This window comes from Oikopleura dioica, chromosome PAR, assembly GCF_907165135.1.
Source record: "Oikopleura dioica chromosome PAR, OKI2018_I68_1.0, whole genome shotgun sequence".
NCBI classification, from domain to species: Eukaryota; Metazoa; Chordata; class Appendicularia; order Copelata; family Oikopleuridae; genus Oikopleura; species Oikopleura dioica.
In genome coordinates, this window is record NC_137293.1 from 1,051,192 (window position 1) to 1,062,660 (window position 11,469).

An 11,469-nucleotide genomic window follows, 5' to 3' on the forward strand; every position below is an offset into this window, starting at 1 on the left:
TAATAGACAAAAATTTTCTTCACTTTATTTGACAAATGCGGATTTTTTATAGTTTGCGTTCAGTCTTACGTGAAAGGGGTTATTGTCTCCGGTGAATAGAAAAATAAATACAGGGATCTACGTAGCGCGTCGAAAAAACTCACTCTAGTCAAATTTCAAAGAGTTAAAAAAAGAACGAAAAAATGGGAAATGTTCTTTGGACCCTAGGTATGTAAGTAAAAGAGGGATTGCGAGGGAAAATTGTTTAGTGAACTTGGTGATTTTGATCTTTATTGGCTGGCCAGTGGCGATGTTCTGCGCTGGAATCTACATTTTTGTCGCTCCCTTCGCTGCTTGTCTTGGATCAGGTTAGATATTTATTTTGAAAAAAGAGTGACGGGTATCTAAGGATGCGACAAAATTGCGGATCTTATGGATAAGGGTATCCAGTGGCCTCGCGGACTCGGAAAAGCAATTGCAAACGGGAGCGACAGCATGGGGCTCTAATTGACTTTTATTTTCTTTGGAAATAAATCTCAAACGTCACTTCGATGCCTCTGATTAATTTTTTTTTATTTTCGAGTACATAAATTTCAAAGAAGAGGACAATTAGATTGAACAAAAATCTTCTGTAACGCTTAAAATTACCGGATAGTCGATCTGATGGGTTTGATTTCCGATTATATCAGCAAAAATTATTTCGTCTCCAGAAAAATCGAGCCGCTGAATCGGATATTCTTTTTCTCTTATTCCAGTCTCGTCGTCATATGAAACAACTGTGTAGCCGCCAAAGATATATACAGACGAGTCGACCAAAATCGATGATGCTCCAATCACACTCTTTTGAAATCGTTAGAGCAATATTGCTATTTAAAATAGCCTATTTCTTTTAAAACCTGTTTTAAATCTCCAATGAGTGACCAGGACTCATCGACAGCAGAAAGCATCCATACTGCCGACAAATAATTTTCAGGATATGGCCCAAATCCGTTGTGTCCGCCAATAGTTATCATAGATCCCGTACTTAGACCGATCGATGTATGTGCGCCAAAGTTTCTTAATTGCGTTACTTGATTTTGGACAAAAAACTACCTGGGATGATTTGGTACGTCGTTTGATGACCAGCCATCATCGTTCAAAATTTCAATTTTTCTGTAGGAGTTTAAGTCGGAACCAAGAGAAGCAGTCGGTTTTCCTTTGAAATAAGCAAGTGATCCGTACGTATGAGGATATGTTGTTGAGTGCGTTCGTCTAGCAGATTCACCATCAAAAATTTGACACCTGCGCATTGTCACGGAGTCAGTACCAAAGCAAATTAAAGCTAAGTAGATATATAATTTGATAACATGATGCAAAATTGCAGCTTTTACCTCCAGAATCATCATTGAGACTCAATGCGGATCCTGTTTCGTCGACATCGAAGCTCAACGTTGATGAGAGTTGTCGGAATTGACAATCCTCAAGAATCCACATCTATTATTATTTGTTTTTATTGAAATAAATAATTTAAATTACGTCTTCTTCAAAAATATGAAGAAACCCTTTTATCATTGCAAAAAGAGAGCCCCGGAGCCAAACGTCCGATGGCGGGAGGGGAACGTTGAATCGTTTATGTCCGTCGCCAGAAATTATGTATGGCATTTCAGGCACGCTGCTATCAAAGCCCATTATGAATGTCCTGCTCTAGAAAAAAATATCTGCAATGTTTCTTTGGAGAGAAATATACCGGTTCGCATAAAGGATGGGGACAATCTAGACATCCATTAAAGCAATTTACGCCGCATGGACAATTTGCTTCACAGTCTTAACAAACCGCTCACTACTAAGAAGGGTATCAAATCAATTTATACCGCCTAATTCGCGTCCACAAAGACTCTGACAAGAGCTTTCATTGCAAGTTTCAAGGCAATCCATATATTTGGCAAAGCAGTCCGCTGAGCAAATACGCTGTAGATCCGGACGTCTGAAAATTTTAGTTTGTTTAGGAGTCTCAGAGAAAAAATAAATCTAATCAACAATTATTAATGGTTAATCTAATTATTATTATCTGATAGAAAATCAACATACGTGCATTCTTCCTCTCTTTTCAAATGTTTTTCAGACGCTTGGATAGTCGTTGCATTAATGCGACCAGCATTAAAAATGAAAAATACAAATACGATGGATATCATTTTGAATTAATAGAAGACAAGATTTTTCAACGAAATTCTTGCCACAGCTGAGAGTTTTCACAAAAAATGTAAATTTACGTCCCGAACATTTTCCTACCTCTAGGAAAAAATAAATACGGGGTCTAGGAGAACCAGCAACATAAAGTTTAATTAAGCAAAAATTGTCAATATAAGATTTATTCATTTGTTTTCTGTTGAACTTAGAGATTTTGCTCGATACTGACATCGAGTTGTTCAAAAGTTGAGGAATGATGGCTTGGAGTTTTTTGGCGACGATGATTTTCGATGAAATTGGTGATTTTCGCTTTCCACCGTGGCTTAAAAACTTTTTGAAGAAACGGACTTCTCGATTGGGCACTTCGTGTTTTGTCTAGATTCGAAATTGTCTTACCAGAGGATTTTTAAAAGTCGGCCAATCAATCTTTCTCCGTCTGACACACGCGCATCCCTTGACCTTCTAAAAATAATCTTCACCGAATTGTGATTACATTTGTCAACATGTCAAAAATCGCTGATCAAAGAACAAAACTTAAGGTCAACGCGCTCTATAAAGTTCCTACCGCGGATCGCGAATCAGACGATGCCTCATCAATCAGCTCTTCTTCGTTTAGTGAATCGATTTCGATTTTATGCGCAATCAGGAGTTCTTCCTCCGATGACTCCGGGTTTATGAGCTTGACATTTGAATCGACAGACGAGGAATCTGATGGCTTGGTGATTTGGGAGGAATTTGTGGGTTGGACAGGGCCAGGGCCAAGGACTGTTGAGGCTTCGGAGATTTGAGAGGGCTCTTCTGGGATGGGAATAAATTCCTTTTTTGGGTTTGTTTTTATATTTTTATTTGAAAAATTAACACTAAAAAAATTATCTACTAAAAACCATAAACTTATTCTGAATTTATAAATTTGGAATTTTTTATCTCACTGATATAATATCAGTCTTTATTGAATCAATTATATAATTTCTTTTTTTAGAAATATTCGCGTCGACAATCGTCTGAGTGCAGAAAACCATTGGTAGCGATTTTACATTACGAGTAAATTTTTATAAAAAAGAAACCCTGACAATCGACTTTTTCTCGCTCTCTTGACCTTCAAAATCGTGTCCTCGCTCTTTTCAGGAATTGGCGGAGGCAGTTCTTTTTCGAATTTCTCTTGATCTTGCTGAATCAGCAGATTGTCTAGCGACTCAAATTTCGGCTCTTGAATTTCTTCCATGTCTTCGTCTTGAATACTTTCGATTTCTGAGATGGTTCCAGAGTCAGAATCGTCGATAGTTTTTGTGGGTTCAGTTTCGTAGTCGAAGATTTTTCGGATCGACTTTCTTTCTAAAAAAAATATCAGAGGTGTTCCCCTTAATTTCATTTTTTACCCTTTCGTTTTAAAGTTCCGCTTCTTCCAATTTCATGAATAATTTGGCTCATCAAACTATCCTCATCGCTTTCCTCGATTTCTTCCTCTAGAAAATTTTCCCTCTCCATTCGAAAACGAAAAAATCCTCTGACGAGCCTTAGAGCCCTCTTTTTTGTACTAATACCTGGCGCGCGCCTTGTTTTCCCCACAGATCAGAAGAAACAATAAAACTGCTCGTAATAGAGCACTTAGTACTAATCAAAGGTTTTACACCTGCTCGCGCGGCGATTGTTCCGCTTCTCAAGGAAAGAAATGCGAAAGATGCTCTGAAGAAAACGAATGCTGCCGTTTATTGCACTGATAACTTATGAGTGAACTTGAGAAACTCAGATTTTAAAGTCTTTTCGGACAGCGTAGCCGGGCCCCTTGCATTCGGGGACGGTGATTGGGAAAAACTTTGAAAAGGTTAAAATTTCATTTTTCCTCCTCTGATTGGTCGAAATTCTCGATTATTTTTTCTGATTGGTTCAAAGTAGGAAATTCTCTATTTCTTCGTCGCAACCAATCAAAAGTAAGTAGACGCTTTCGACCAATAAAAAGCGTGAATTTCTTTTCAACCCTTTTCCTGATCATCATCAAAATTGCTGTCAAGAGAGACGGCAATCTCATAATCTCCCGGCGCCAAAAGTCTGAAATACTCTCCATTCTTCGTAACAGTAATTCCATGCGAATTTCCCTTGATGACGACCACCGCTCCAGTCGCCGGTGCACCAGTTTGCGCGTCAACGACGAGTCCGTAAACGCCGCAGTGTACCTTTTAATTTTGTATTCAAAGTAGGAAGTTCGCGACGCGCCTTTAAAAATTAATCTACCTTTGACATAAAAGCGAGGAGCGCGTTTTTGTTTTCTCCCCAGTAGGTCGGCAGCGTGTCTTCTTTTGGAAACTTGTCGCAGCCAAGTTCAAGGGTGATTTCGAAGCAGTTCGAGGCGAGGTAGTTGAAGTCCTGCATGCCGCCCGGGACGGAGTACCAGTCTGCTCCGTTGGTAATTCCGTTCTAAAAGTCTTTGAAACATGGAAATCAAGGAAGAAGCCTACCGCAAATTTCTCCCCCGGATCGCAGGCTTGTCCCTTTTTGCTCATTCTCGTATGCGCCATTGAATAAGAACTGGCCAAGTAACGGAAAGTCGAATCATCAGGCGATTCTAGACAGAAAATTAAACTCCTTCGTTCCCCTCTCTTCTCTGATTACTTTGATAGTGACCCATTTCTTGACCATTGCACGAAGCGTCATAAGGATAATTGGCGACCAAATCCCCTCCGTGCAGATTTGCGGAGAGCACGAACTTGTGTCGCAAGATCCAGTTCATGACAGCTTCGGTTTCGGGCTGACGTTCTTCGGTTTCTCCAGCGCGTTTGGTAAGAGCACTTTCGAGAATCGAGAAAATCCAATAAAAACCATACTCTTGATTTTTCTATCGCAAATTTAGTTATTACTGTCAGTAATAGTTTGAAGTGTTAACGTAATAAAAATTTTTTGTACTATGCATCAAACACGGTTTAAAACATTTTATTAACTAATAAAAAACGTTTATCACATGTATCTGTGTTACCATGAAATCGAAAATTGATAACTTGGACAATATTCAAGATGAATTGTTGATCTCGATTCATTCCTGTAAACATCTTTGGAGAAGCTCTCCGGATATTCTTGAAAGATAGATCTTGCCAACATCGCTGATCGTTGTTCCCGTCGGAAGTCCATGACTCGACTGAATTAAAACAGTAATTGCCTCTTATAACAACTGAATCTGTACCTGAGATGATCAGTTCGCTGGCCATTTGGAATCTGACAGGCTGTCGCATCAAGATCTGGAAAATTCCTGTTCAAATCCTGACCATTGGCGTTTGCGCGACCATATGTGTACGGCTTTGGCTCTCTACAATATGCTTAGCATAAGTTATTACATTCATTCTAACCTAGGATAGTTAAGCGCTGCTTCGTATCCATCGGGGTTCATTGACGGGAGCAAATGAATTCGAGTTGTATTCATCAGTAATTGAATTTCTTGGTTGCCAGCCTTGTATTCTTGACACATGTAGTGAGCCAGCCAGAGGAGGAGCTCTTTTCCAACTACTTCGTTTCCATGCATATTCGCCACATATTTAAAATCTGGCTTCAAAAGCTAAAAAGGCAGATTAACGCCAACTGCTCTCTTCTATGTCTTCAAAAGCTCTTACCTGATCTTGACCGGGAGTAGATCCAAGCTCCAAAACAAGCAGGTCCCGCCCTTGAACCGACTTTCCGATTGAATAAAGTCGCGATTGCTCTTGAATACTGATTACTCAAAATATCAATAGAAGGGAAGAACCTGGGCATAAGTTGTTCACGAGGCGAAGATACTCCTTCATCTCCCGGTAGGAATGATGGCGCATGTCCAAATAGGACTGACCCATCGCCAGCTGGACGAAAAGGCTCAAACATATTCCGATGATTCCACGGCCCATTTTGAGCGGTTTCCGATTTCTGAAGGAAAGTTTTTTCTCGAATTTTCTTTTGGAAATTAAAAAAATAAAGTTTCAAAAATTATTATTAAATTTTTATTAAATATATATTAAATTATATAAAATTATTATCTTCACAACAAAAAGGGCTTCAAATTCTTTCTCATAAGCTAAAATACAGTATTTCTCTCTGATATTCTCACGCTCTTGTAATGAAAAAGGGACGAGAACGGGTATATAACTAGGGAAAACGAGGTTGATCAAGTAAAATGGAGGAAAATCGATTCTTCTCCTATTTGAGGCAGCTCAGTGCCATTACCAATTCATGCAGCTACGTATGCGTCCGCCTCCGATTTCACAACTTTACATATACTAATGCATCGGAGATATTATCTGCAGTACGCTTTCAATTTTTATTGAGCATTGTATTCAGACACTAGGACTCTTTATTAATGTCTGTATCAAACGAAAAAAAATTCAGCAGTTTTGTTTTTTCATGAAAAAGTTCTTCGCTTTTCTTGCAGATCCGGTGATTTTTCGAAAGAGTTTGCCTCGTCTGTCACATGCAAAGTTCGCAGCAAAACTGTTGATTGCGTCGCTAAGTTGCCCAATCGCATCGCAAAAGTTGTCAGACTCAAATTCAGTTGCGATTTGCTGCTTTGATGAAAAGCCATTGTTTTTGTAGCAAGGATCTTCGAAGGTTGATGATTCGAATTTGGTCAGGACTTGCGTCATTTTGGTTGTAAATCGTTTCTTTTTTAAGAAAATAAATAAAAAATAACAAATGAAAAATTAATTCATTACCTTGAATTTGTTTTCTGGAAGATTGCCGATGATTCTCTAAAAGAACTTTTATTTTCTCTTGAAGAAAAGTCAACTAGACCTGTATTTCTTTTTGAAAAATGTCGAAATAATACTTTGGGTCAAGAGGCACGACTCGCAAACTAAAGCCTTGGTTCTTTTTGTTCGGAGGCCAACTGCTGTAAAGATATTTGTTTGAGTTAAAACTCAAATAAGCATATCCGCCATTGACAACAAATGGGCTCTTAGGAGGGATACTCTTATATTTTTTATTACATTGATAAAATTATAAAACCTTCAATTATAATTCATGAATTATAAATATCCCTAGTCGGAAAACCTTTGTTGGTTGTAGTAACATGCCAATGATGTCTTTTTTCAGGAGATTCGGAGAGTATTTCTTCCTCATTAGTTCTCGCATCGCCTTAGAAAATAGCAATTATAGTTATTTAAAGATTTATATTTTGAAAACCTTCAAGTGTCGAAACAGAGTTTGATCCGCAATAGAAATCTTTAGTTTCTGGGTTTAGGTCATTTATGTAAAAATAGTCAAATTTACATCGATAATTTGACTTTTCAATTTCAAAATAATCCATGATGATTTCGAAAGGATAACCTAGGTCGATTATCCAGTCGCAAAGTGCCGATTTCGGATAGTTATCGGGGAAGTTTGGAGATGTTATTGTCTGCGGCGATGTGATGTTTCCTCCACAGTCGACAAACCAGCCTTCTGACCCTGTTGTTCGCGTTCCGTAAGCTGACGTTGACCATGTTGTATATATTGGCCATGTTCTGGGTGGAACGGTAGTTGATGTTTCAAACTCAGTTGTCAAATGATTCCCGAGAATGCCAGGTATTAGATAATGATACTGAACGCATAAAATAAACGAATGAAAACAGGAGATTCTCGATATGCCTACTCCAATTTCAATAAAAATGAAAATTCTTCATACCCTCCCCCTAAGTTCACGCGTATTTATCGGTATTTGCCGAAAATCACGCTTCTTAACTTTCCCCGAGCCCCCGAAGTTCACGCTTCCTCATTTTCCCCGTGCTCCTAAAATAAGTTGTCCTTACTTTCCTGCGTGCCCCGAAGTTTTCGCTTGCAACGCTGATTGGCGTTTCTGGCAGTGCCGACGAATTTTCGCCATTCAGCGCTGTAAGCGGGAACTTGGGGGAACGCTGGAAAGTTAGGAGAAGTAACTTTGGGAGCGCGGGGAAAACGTGGAACCGTCAACTTCGGGGGCTCTGGGAAAGTAAGGAAGCGTGATTTTGGGGGTAAATAGGAATTGCGCGAGAACTTTGGGGTGGGGTATGCTATCAAATTTTCTTTTTCAAAATTTACCTTCATGCTCGCTGTCTTTTTCTCTTTTGAGGGTCCTCAAATCGCTTTAAACATCTGCACCCAAGTGCATTTGAAACTTGAAACGATTAAGAAGGTCGCCTAAAGAAACTTTAATCATAGTTCTAAGTTGATCCCCTATTTCATTACGACACGGTATTGTCGATACCTAAGATCGAAAAGTTCAACATAGAACATTATTCCTAAGCTTGATGCAAGATTTATGCATTTTGCATTTCTGACGGTTGCTTAAAAGACAAAAGGAACCGCTGACATTGGCATTTACATTCGGAATCTGGATGAGATCGAATAGCAGTCATAATCATAAGTCGTTAAACCAAAACTTTACGACACTTTGTATCGTATTCCGGCGCCTATCGCTTTGTTTTTGGTCTTCTCATCAAGAGTAGTCTCATCATTTTCGGACAAAGATAGAGAAACTCCAGAAAAGAAGGGCCAAGATGGGGATGGAAGAGATGCAAGCAACCAATAAGTTCAGAAGACATCTGACCAGAGTGACGGCGTTTCTTCTTGGCGCTCTTGTCCGTGAGTAAAATTCAAAGAAAATATTATTATACAAAAGCGAGCATTGTTTATAAACAAAATACTATCTTCTAAAATAATAGTATTTAATTTCTAAATTCAATTATAAATATCTTAATTATAAATATGAACTTCGGTTTTTCGCGATTTAACTCAGCTAGTGCCATAAAATCGTAAAAAAAAGGGAACTTTGATAGTGGCTGGGATATGCGGATGACGTTTGACAAAAGAAAATTACTGGCTGGCTAAGCTTTCGTCTATTTATGACGGCGAATAGAAGAATATTTCTGAAAAAGAATCCATTGAAAAGCTTTTTATGTTCAAGATCTCTAATTTTTGATATGTGTTGTTTACTGCCAGTAAACTTTACTGGTATGATACCAGTGGTATCCTAGGTCTCGAAATCCGGGTGCTTTCGCTGTGGCGGGAGAGTGATGGCGCCCTCGCTGCCTCCGCGCGCTGGAGGAAATCGAAAATTCGCCGCGAATAATCGGAGGCGGATCCGAAAAATTCGCCGCGGCGGGATTTGTGCCTAGCGCGAAGGGGGTTGTGCGGGGAGTCGCGCGGGGCGATGCGAGTCGTGTGCTCGGGCAGCGAGTAGTGCGCTAAGAAGGCAAGCCGCGCGCTTAGGCTTCTAAGATTTAACTAAGCTTATGGAAAACTTTATGGAAGGTTTAAGAATTGGTAGGCTTAAGAATTCCTCTAAAATGGAGCGATTTTTCACCCAAGTTTTCCAGGCCACCTGCTAATTTTTCTTCTCAAAAAGTCTTAGCGAAAATGAACCTACTACTTCCGGGAAATCACCCGGTGTTATTTGCATCTGATCCCGAGTACTGGGTCATAGTAAGCACCCACCGAGATTTTGGCGCGCCCTAATGCTTTTTGGGCTCCCTGCGCGTTGCGTAAAGCACTAGTGCGCTGTCAGTTTCACTCTCTTATCTGACGATTTCGCACGAGAGGAAGAACCAGGAAAATTTATCTTTTGGAGGCAGCAAGAAAAGTTTCTGATAAACAGATGTAGACGTGCTCTACATGATTTACCTCTTCGAAAAGTTAATTTTGAGTTTTCATTATTGAAGTTTTTTGCCAAATCATTTTCAATATTCGGAATCAGCAGGTTAAATAACGTATTCGTATAAAAAACATAAGAACACTACGTTATATTTCGACCCCCTGGGAATGAGAAAGAGGGGCTCTCGCGTTCCTAAAAGACCCTTGCCCCAGGAAAGCGCGCGAATCGCGCCCTATTTGCATGTTTGGGCGCCCGCTCGCTGAAACCTGAAAGTGAGAAAATCTGCCTCGAGCGCGTTTGTGCGGCAATTTTTCTCCTCCGCTCCCGCCGCGGCAGTGCGCGCGCCACCACTTTCCCGCCACAGCGAAAGCACCCGGATTTCGAGACCTAGGTGGTATCAATATTTCTACTGAAAAGTATTATTCTAGCATCTAAACTTGAAATCATCTTACGAAAATAATTAAGTCGGAATCGTCTGCCTTGGCTACGATGCCCATGTTCTCAGTGCTCTTCCATCAACCGTTTCTGCTGTCAATAAGTGAGTATCAAGAAGGATCGTTCTTTTTAGAAATACCCTCAAATGGGCCCCAAACATGATGTTTTCGGGAACACTTAAGTATTTAAAAGAGCAAACGTGCGGTTCTGATGCGGCAACAAGCTTTTTGGAACATATATTTCAGAAAATTTAATTTGAAATATTCTTCTAGGTGCTCTTGGGATACATTCATAGTCTACGTCAAAGTCTTCGTCGCCATGGATGCCATTGCCGTCGCTTTCATTCTCCTCTCCTTCCTCGGCGGCTGCCTCCTTAGCCGAAACACTACTGGTCAATTCGCTCAAGCCAAACGAATGAAATTTATCAAAGTTCTCATCGGTACTCTTCCTTGATTTCAACTGCACGAATTAAAAATGTTTAGTTTTGACCGCTTTTGCTCTTGCCGCTGATATCGTCGCCGAAATCATCCGAATCTTGTTCTTCGCAAATCTCCTTGGCTGGGAATATGAAAATACCTGGGATTGTGCCGTCCCAATGTGTAAGCTTTTAGAAATCTTCAACTCTTCCTTTTGAGATAAATAATTGTAGTTGACATCACGAACACGATCCAAAGTGGTGCTGGAAGAGCCCTTGTTGCCAGAATTCAGACCGATCTTTGGTGGTTCTACCCCTTTACAACTTTCGTCTGTGGATTTGGTAAGTTAAAATTCCACAATCTCTTCTTAATCCTCTATTCAGCCGCCTTTGTTCTCCGAGCACTCGCCTTCGCCAGAGCTTTCCACATGCTCAAGGCGAACAAGGTTGCTTAAACTGGGAAGCGATAACTTCGAACATTTTTTTTATAAAGTTGTTTTCTTGTTACTGTAAAAACTTTGGCTATGCATGAACTTACCATTCTAACACGATAAATAAATTATATAAACTGTATTTCTCGACTCTTCTGTTTATATTCTCGCAAAACTCCTCGTTATTTTCTCTGCAGAAATCAATTTCTGAAGGAGAATCTGAAATATAGCAAGCGAATAAATACAGTAATGACCCATTACTAATGGGCAATTAAAATTAATCCTTTCTTTTATCACTTGATCGCCTAAAGAACCATCTTAATCCTCTTTATCTCCACTTTAGAGCCCCTTTATTCATCTGTTCGCACTTTAGCAATACAGTAAAAGCGTCACTGTAGTTTATATCAGAACCCTTTAGGCTCGAAAGAGAGGCTAATCCGCCAAGACGAGCTGTGCCTATCTCCGAGCGAGAAATAAAAGCGGAT

The 11,469-nt window shown here is 39.8% G+C and overlaps 5 protein-coding genes and 4 long non-coding RNA genes across 9 annotated transcripts; 2 read left to right on the forward strand and 7 right to left on the reverse strand.

The window, feature by feature from the left end:
* The first annotated feature begins 117 nt into the window (after nt 1–117).
* On the forward strand, nt 118–513 carry LOC145704256 (uncharacterized). The gene is made up of 3 exons (XR_014134434.1): nt 118–207; nt 249–347; nt 389–513. It is a non-coding gene; the product is annotated as an uncharacterized LOC145704256 (long non-coding RNA).
* A 75-nt stretch (nt 514–588) lies between these two features.
* Nucleotides 589–1,460, reverse strand: LOC145704255 (uncharacterized). Its single transcript, XM_081781704.1, has 4 exons — nt 1,350–1,460; nt 1,072–1,300; nt 876–1,035; nt 589–819 (listed from the first exon to the last, which is right to left on the reverse strand). The coding sequence occupies exons 1-4, from the start codon at nt 1,450–1,452 to the stop codon at nt 589–591; spliced, it is 723 nt and encodes a 240-aa protein (XP_081637830.1). The 5' UTR covers nt 1,453–1,460.
* Nucleotides 1,461–1,525: 65 nt separating this feature from the next.
* LOC145705501 (uncharacterized) lies at nt 1,526–1,945 on the reverse strand. The gene is made up of 3 exons (XR_014134597.1): nt 1,830–1,945; nt 1,706–1,782; nt 1,526–1,662 (listed from the first exon to the last, which is right to left on the reverse strand). It is a non-coding gene; the product is annotated as an uncharacterized LOC145705501 (long non-coding RNA).
* A 391-nt stretch (nt 1,946–2,336) lies between these two features.
* Nucleotides 2,337–2,957, reverse strand: LOC145705002 (uncharacterized). The gene is made up of 3 exons (XR_014134540.1): nt 2,711–2,957; nt 2,542–2,607; nt 2,337–2,467 (listed from the first exon to the last, which is right to left on the reverse strand). It is a non-coding gene; the product is annotated as an uncharacterized LOC145705002 (long non-coding RNA).
* Nucleotides 2,958–3,175: 218 nt separating this feature from the next.
* Nucleotides 3,176–3,658, reverse strand: LOC145701051 (uncharacterized). The gene is made up of 2 exons (XM_081778281.1): nt 3,522–3,658; nt 3,176–3,477 (listed from the first exon to the last, which is right to left on the reverse strand). Exons 1-2 carry the CDS (start codon nt 3,628–3,630, stop codon nt 3,176–3,178), a joined length of 411 nt encoding a protein of 136 aa, XP_081634407.1. The 5' UTR covers nt 3,631–3,658.
* Nucleotides 3,659–4,115: 457 nt separating this feature from the next.
* Nucleotides 4,116–6,024, reverse strand: LOC145701052 (carboxypeptidase D-like). The gene is made up of 9 exons (XM_081778282.1): nt 5,873–6,024; nt 5,742–5,830; nt 5,481–5,686; nt 5,318–5,440; nt 5,114–5,272; nt 4,753–4,928; nt 4,599–4,705; nt 4,375–4,557; nt 4,116–4,316 (listed from the first exon to the last, which is right to left on the reverse strand). The coding sequence occupies exons 1-9, from the start codon at nt 6,006–6,008 to the stop codon at nt 4,116–4,118; spliced, it is 1,380 nt and encodes a 459-aa protein (XP_081634408.1). The 5' UTR covers nt 6,009–6,024.
* A 429-nt stretch (nt 6,025–6,453) lies between these two features.
* On the reverse strand, nt 6,454–7,045 carry LOC145704391 (uncharacterized). Its single transcript, XR_014134454.1, has 3 exons — nt 6,889–7,045; nt 6,810–6,845; nt 6,454–6,758 (listed from the first exon to the last, which is right to left on the reverse strand). It is a non-coding gene; the product is annotated as an uncharacterized LOC145704391 (long non-coding RNA).
* Nucleotides 7,046–7,051: 6 nt separating this feature from the next.
* On the reverse strand, nt 7,052–8,229 carry LOC145704390 (CUB domain-containing protein 2-like). The gene is made up of 3 exons (XM_081781839.1): nt 8,152–8,229; nt 7,279–7,675; nt 7,052–7,230 (listed from the first exon to the last, which is right to left on the reverse strand). The coding sequence occupies exons 1-3, from the start codon at nt 8,155–8,157 to the stop codon at nt 7,115–7,117; spliced, it is 519 nt and encodes a 172-aa protein (XP_081637965.1). The 5' UTR covers nt 8,158–8,229; the 3' UTR covers nt 7,052–7,114.
* A 319-nt stretch (nt 8,230–8,548) lies between these two features.
* On the forward strand, nt 8,549–11,126 carry LOC145704213 (uncharacterized). Its single transcript, XM_081781658.1, has 6 exons — nt 8,549–8,694; nt 10,169–10,241; nt 10,411–10,577; nt 10,621–10,737; nt 10,788–10,895; nt 10,938–11,126. Exons 1-6 carry the CDS (start codon nt 8,610–8,612, stop codon nt 11,006–11,008), a joined length of 621 nt encoding a protein of 206 aa, XP_081637784.1. The 5' UTR covers nt 8,549–8,609; the 3' UTR covers nt 11,009–11,126.
* The last annotated feature ends 343 nt before the right edge of the window (nt 11,127–11,469 follow it).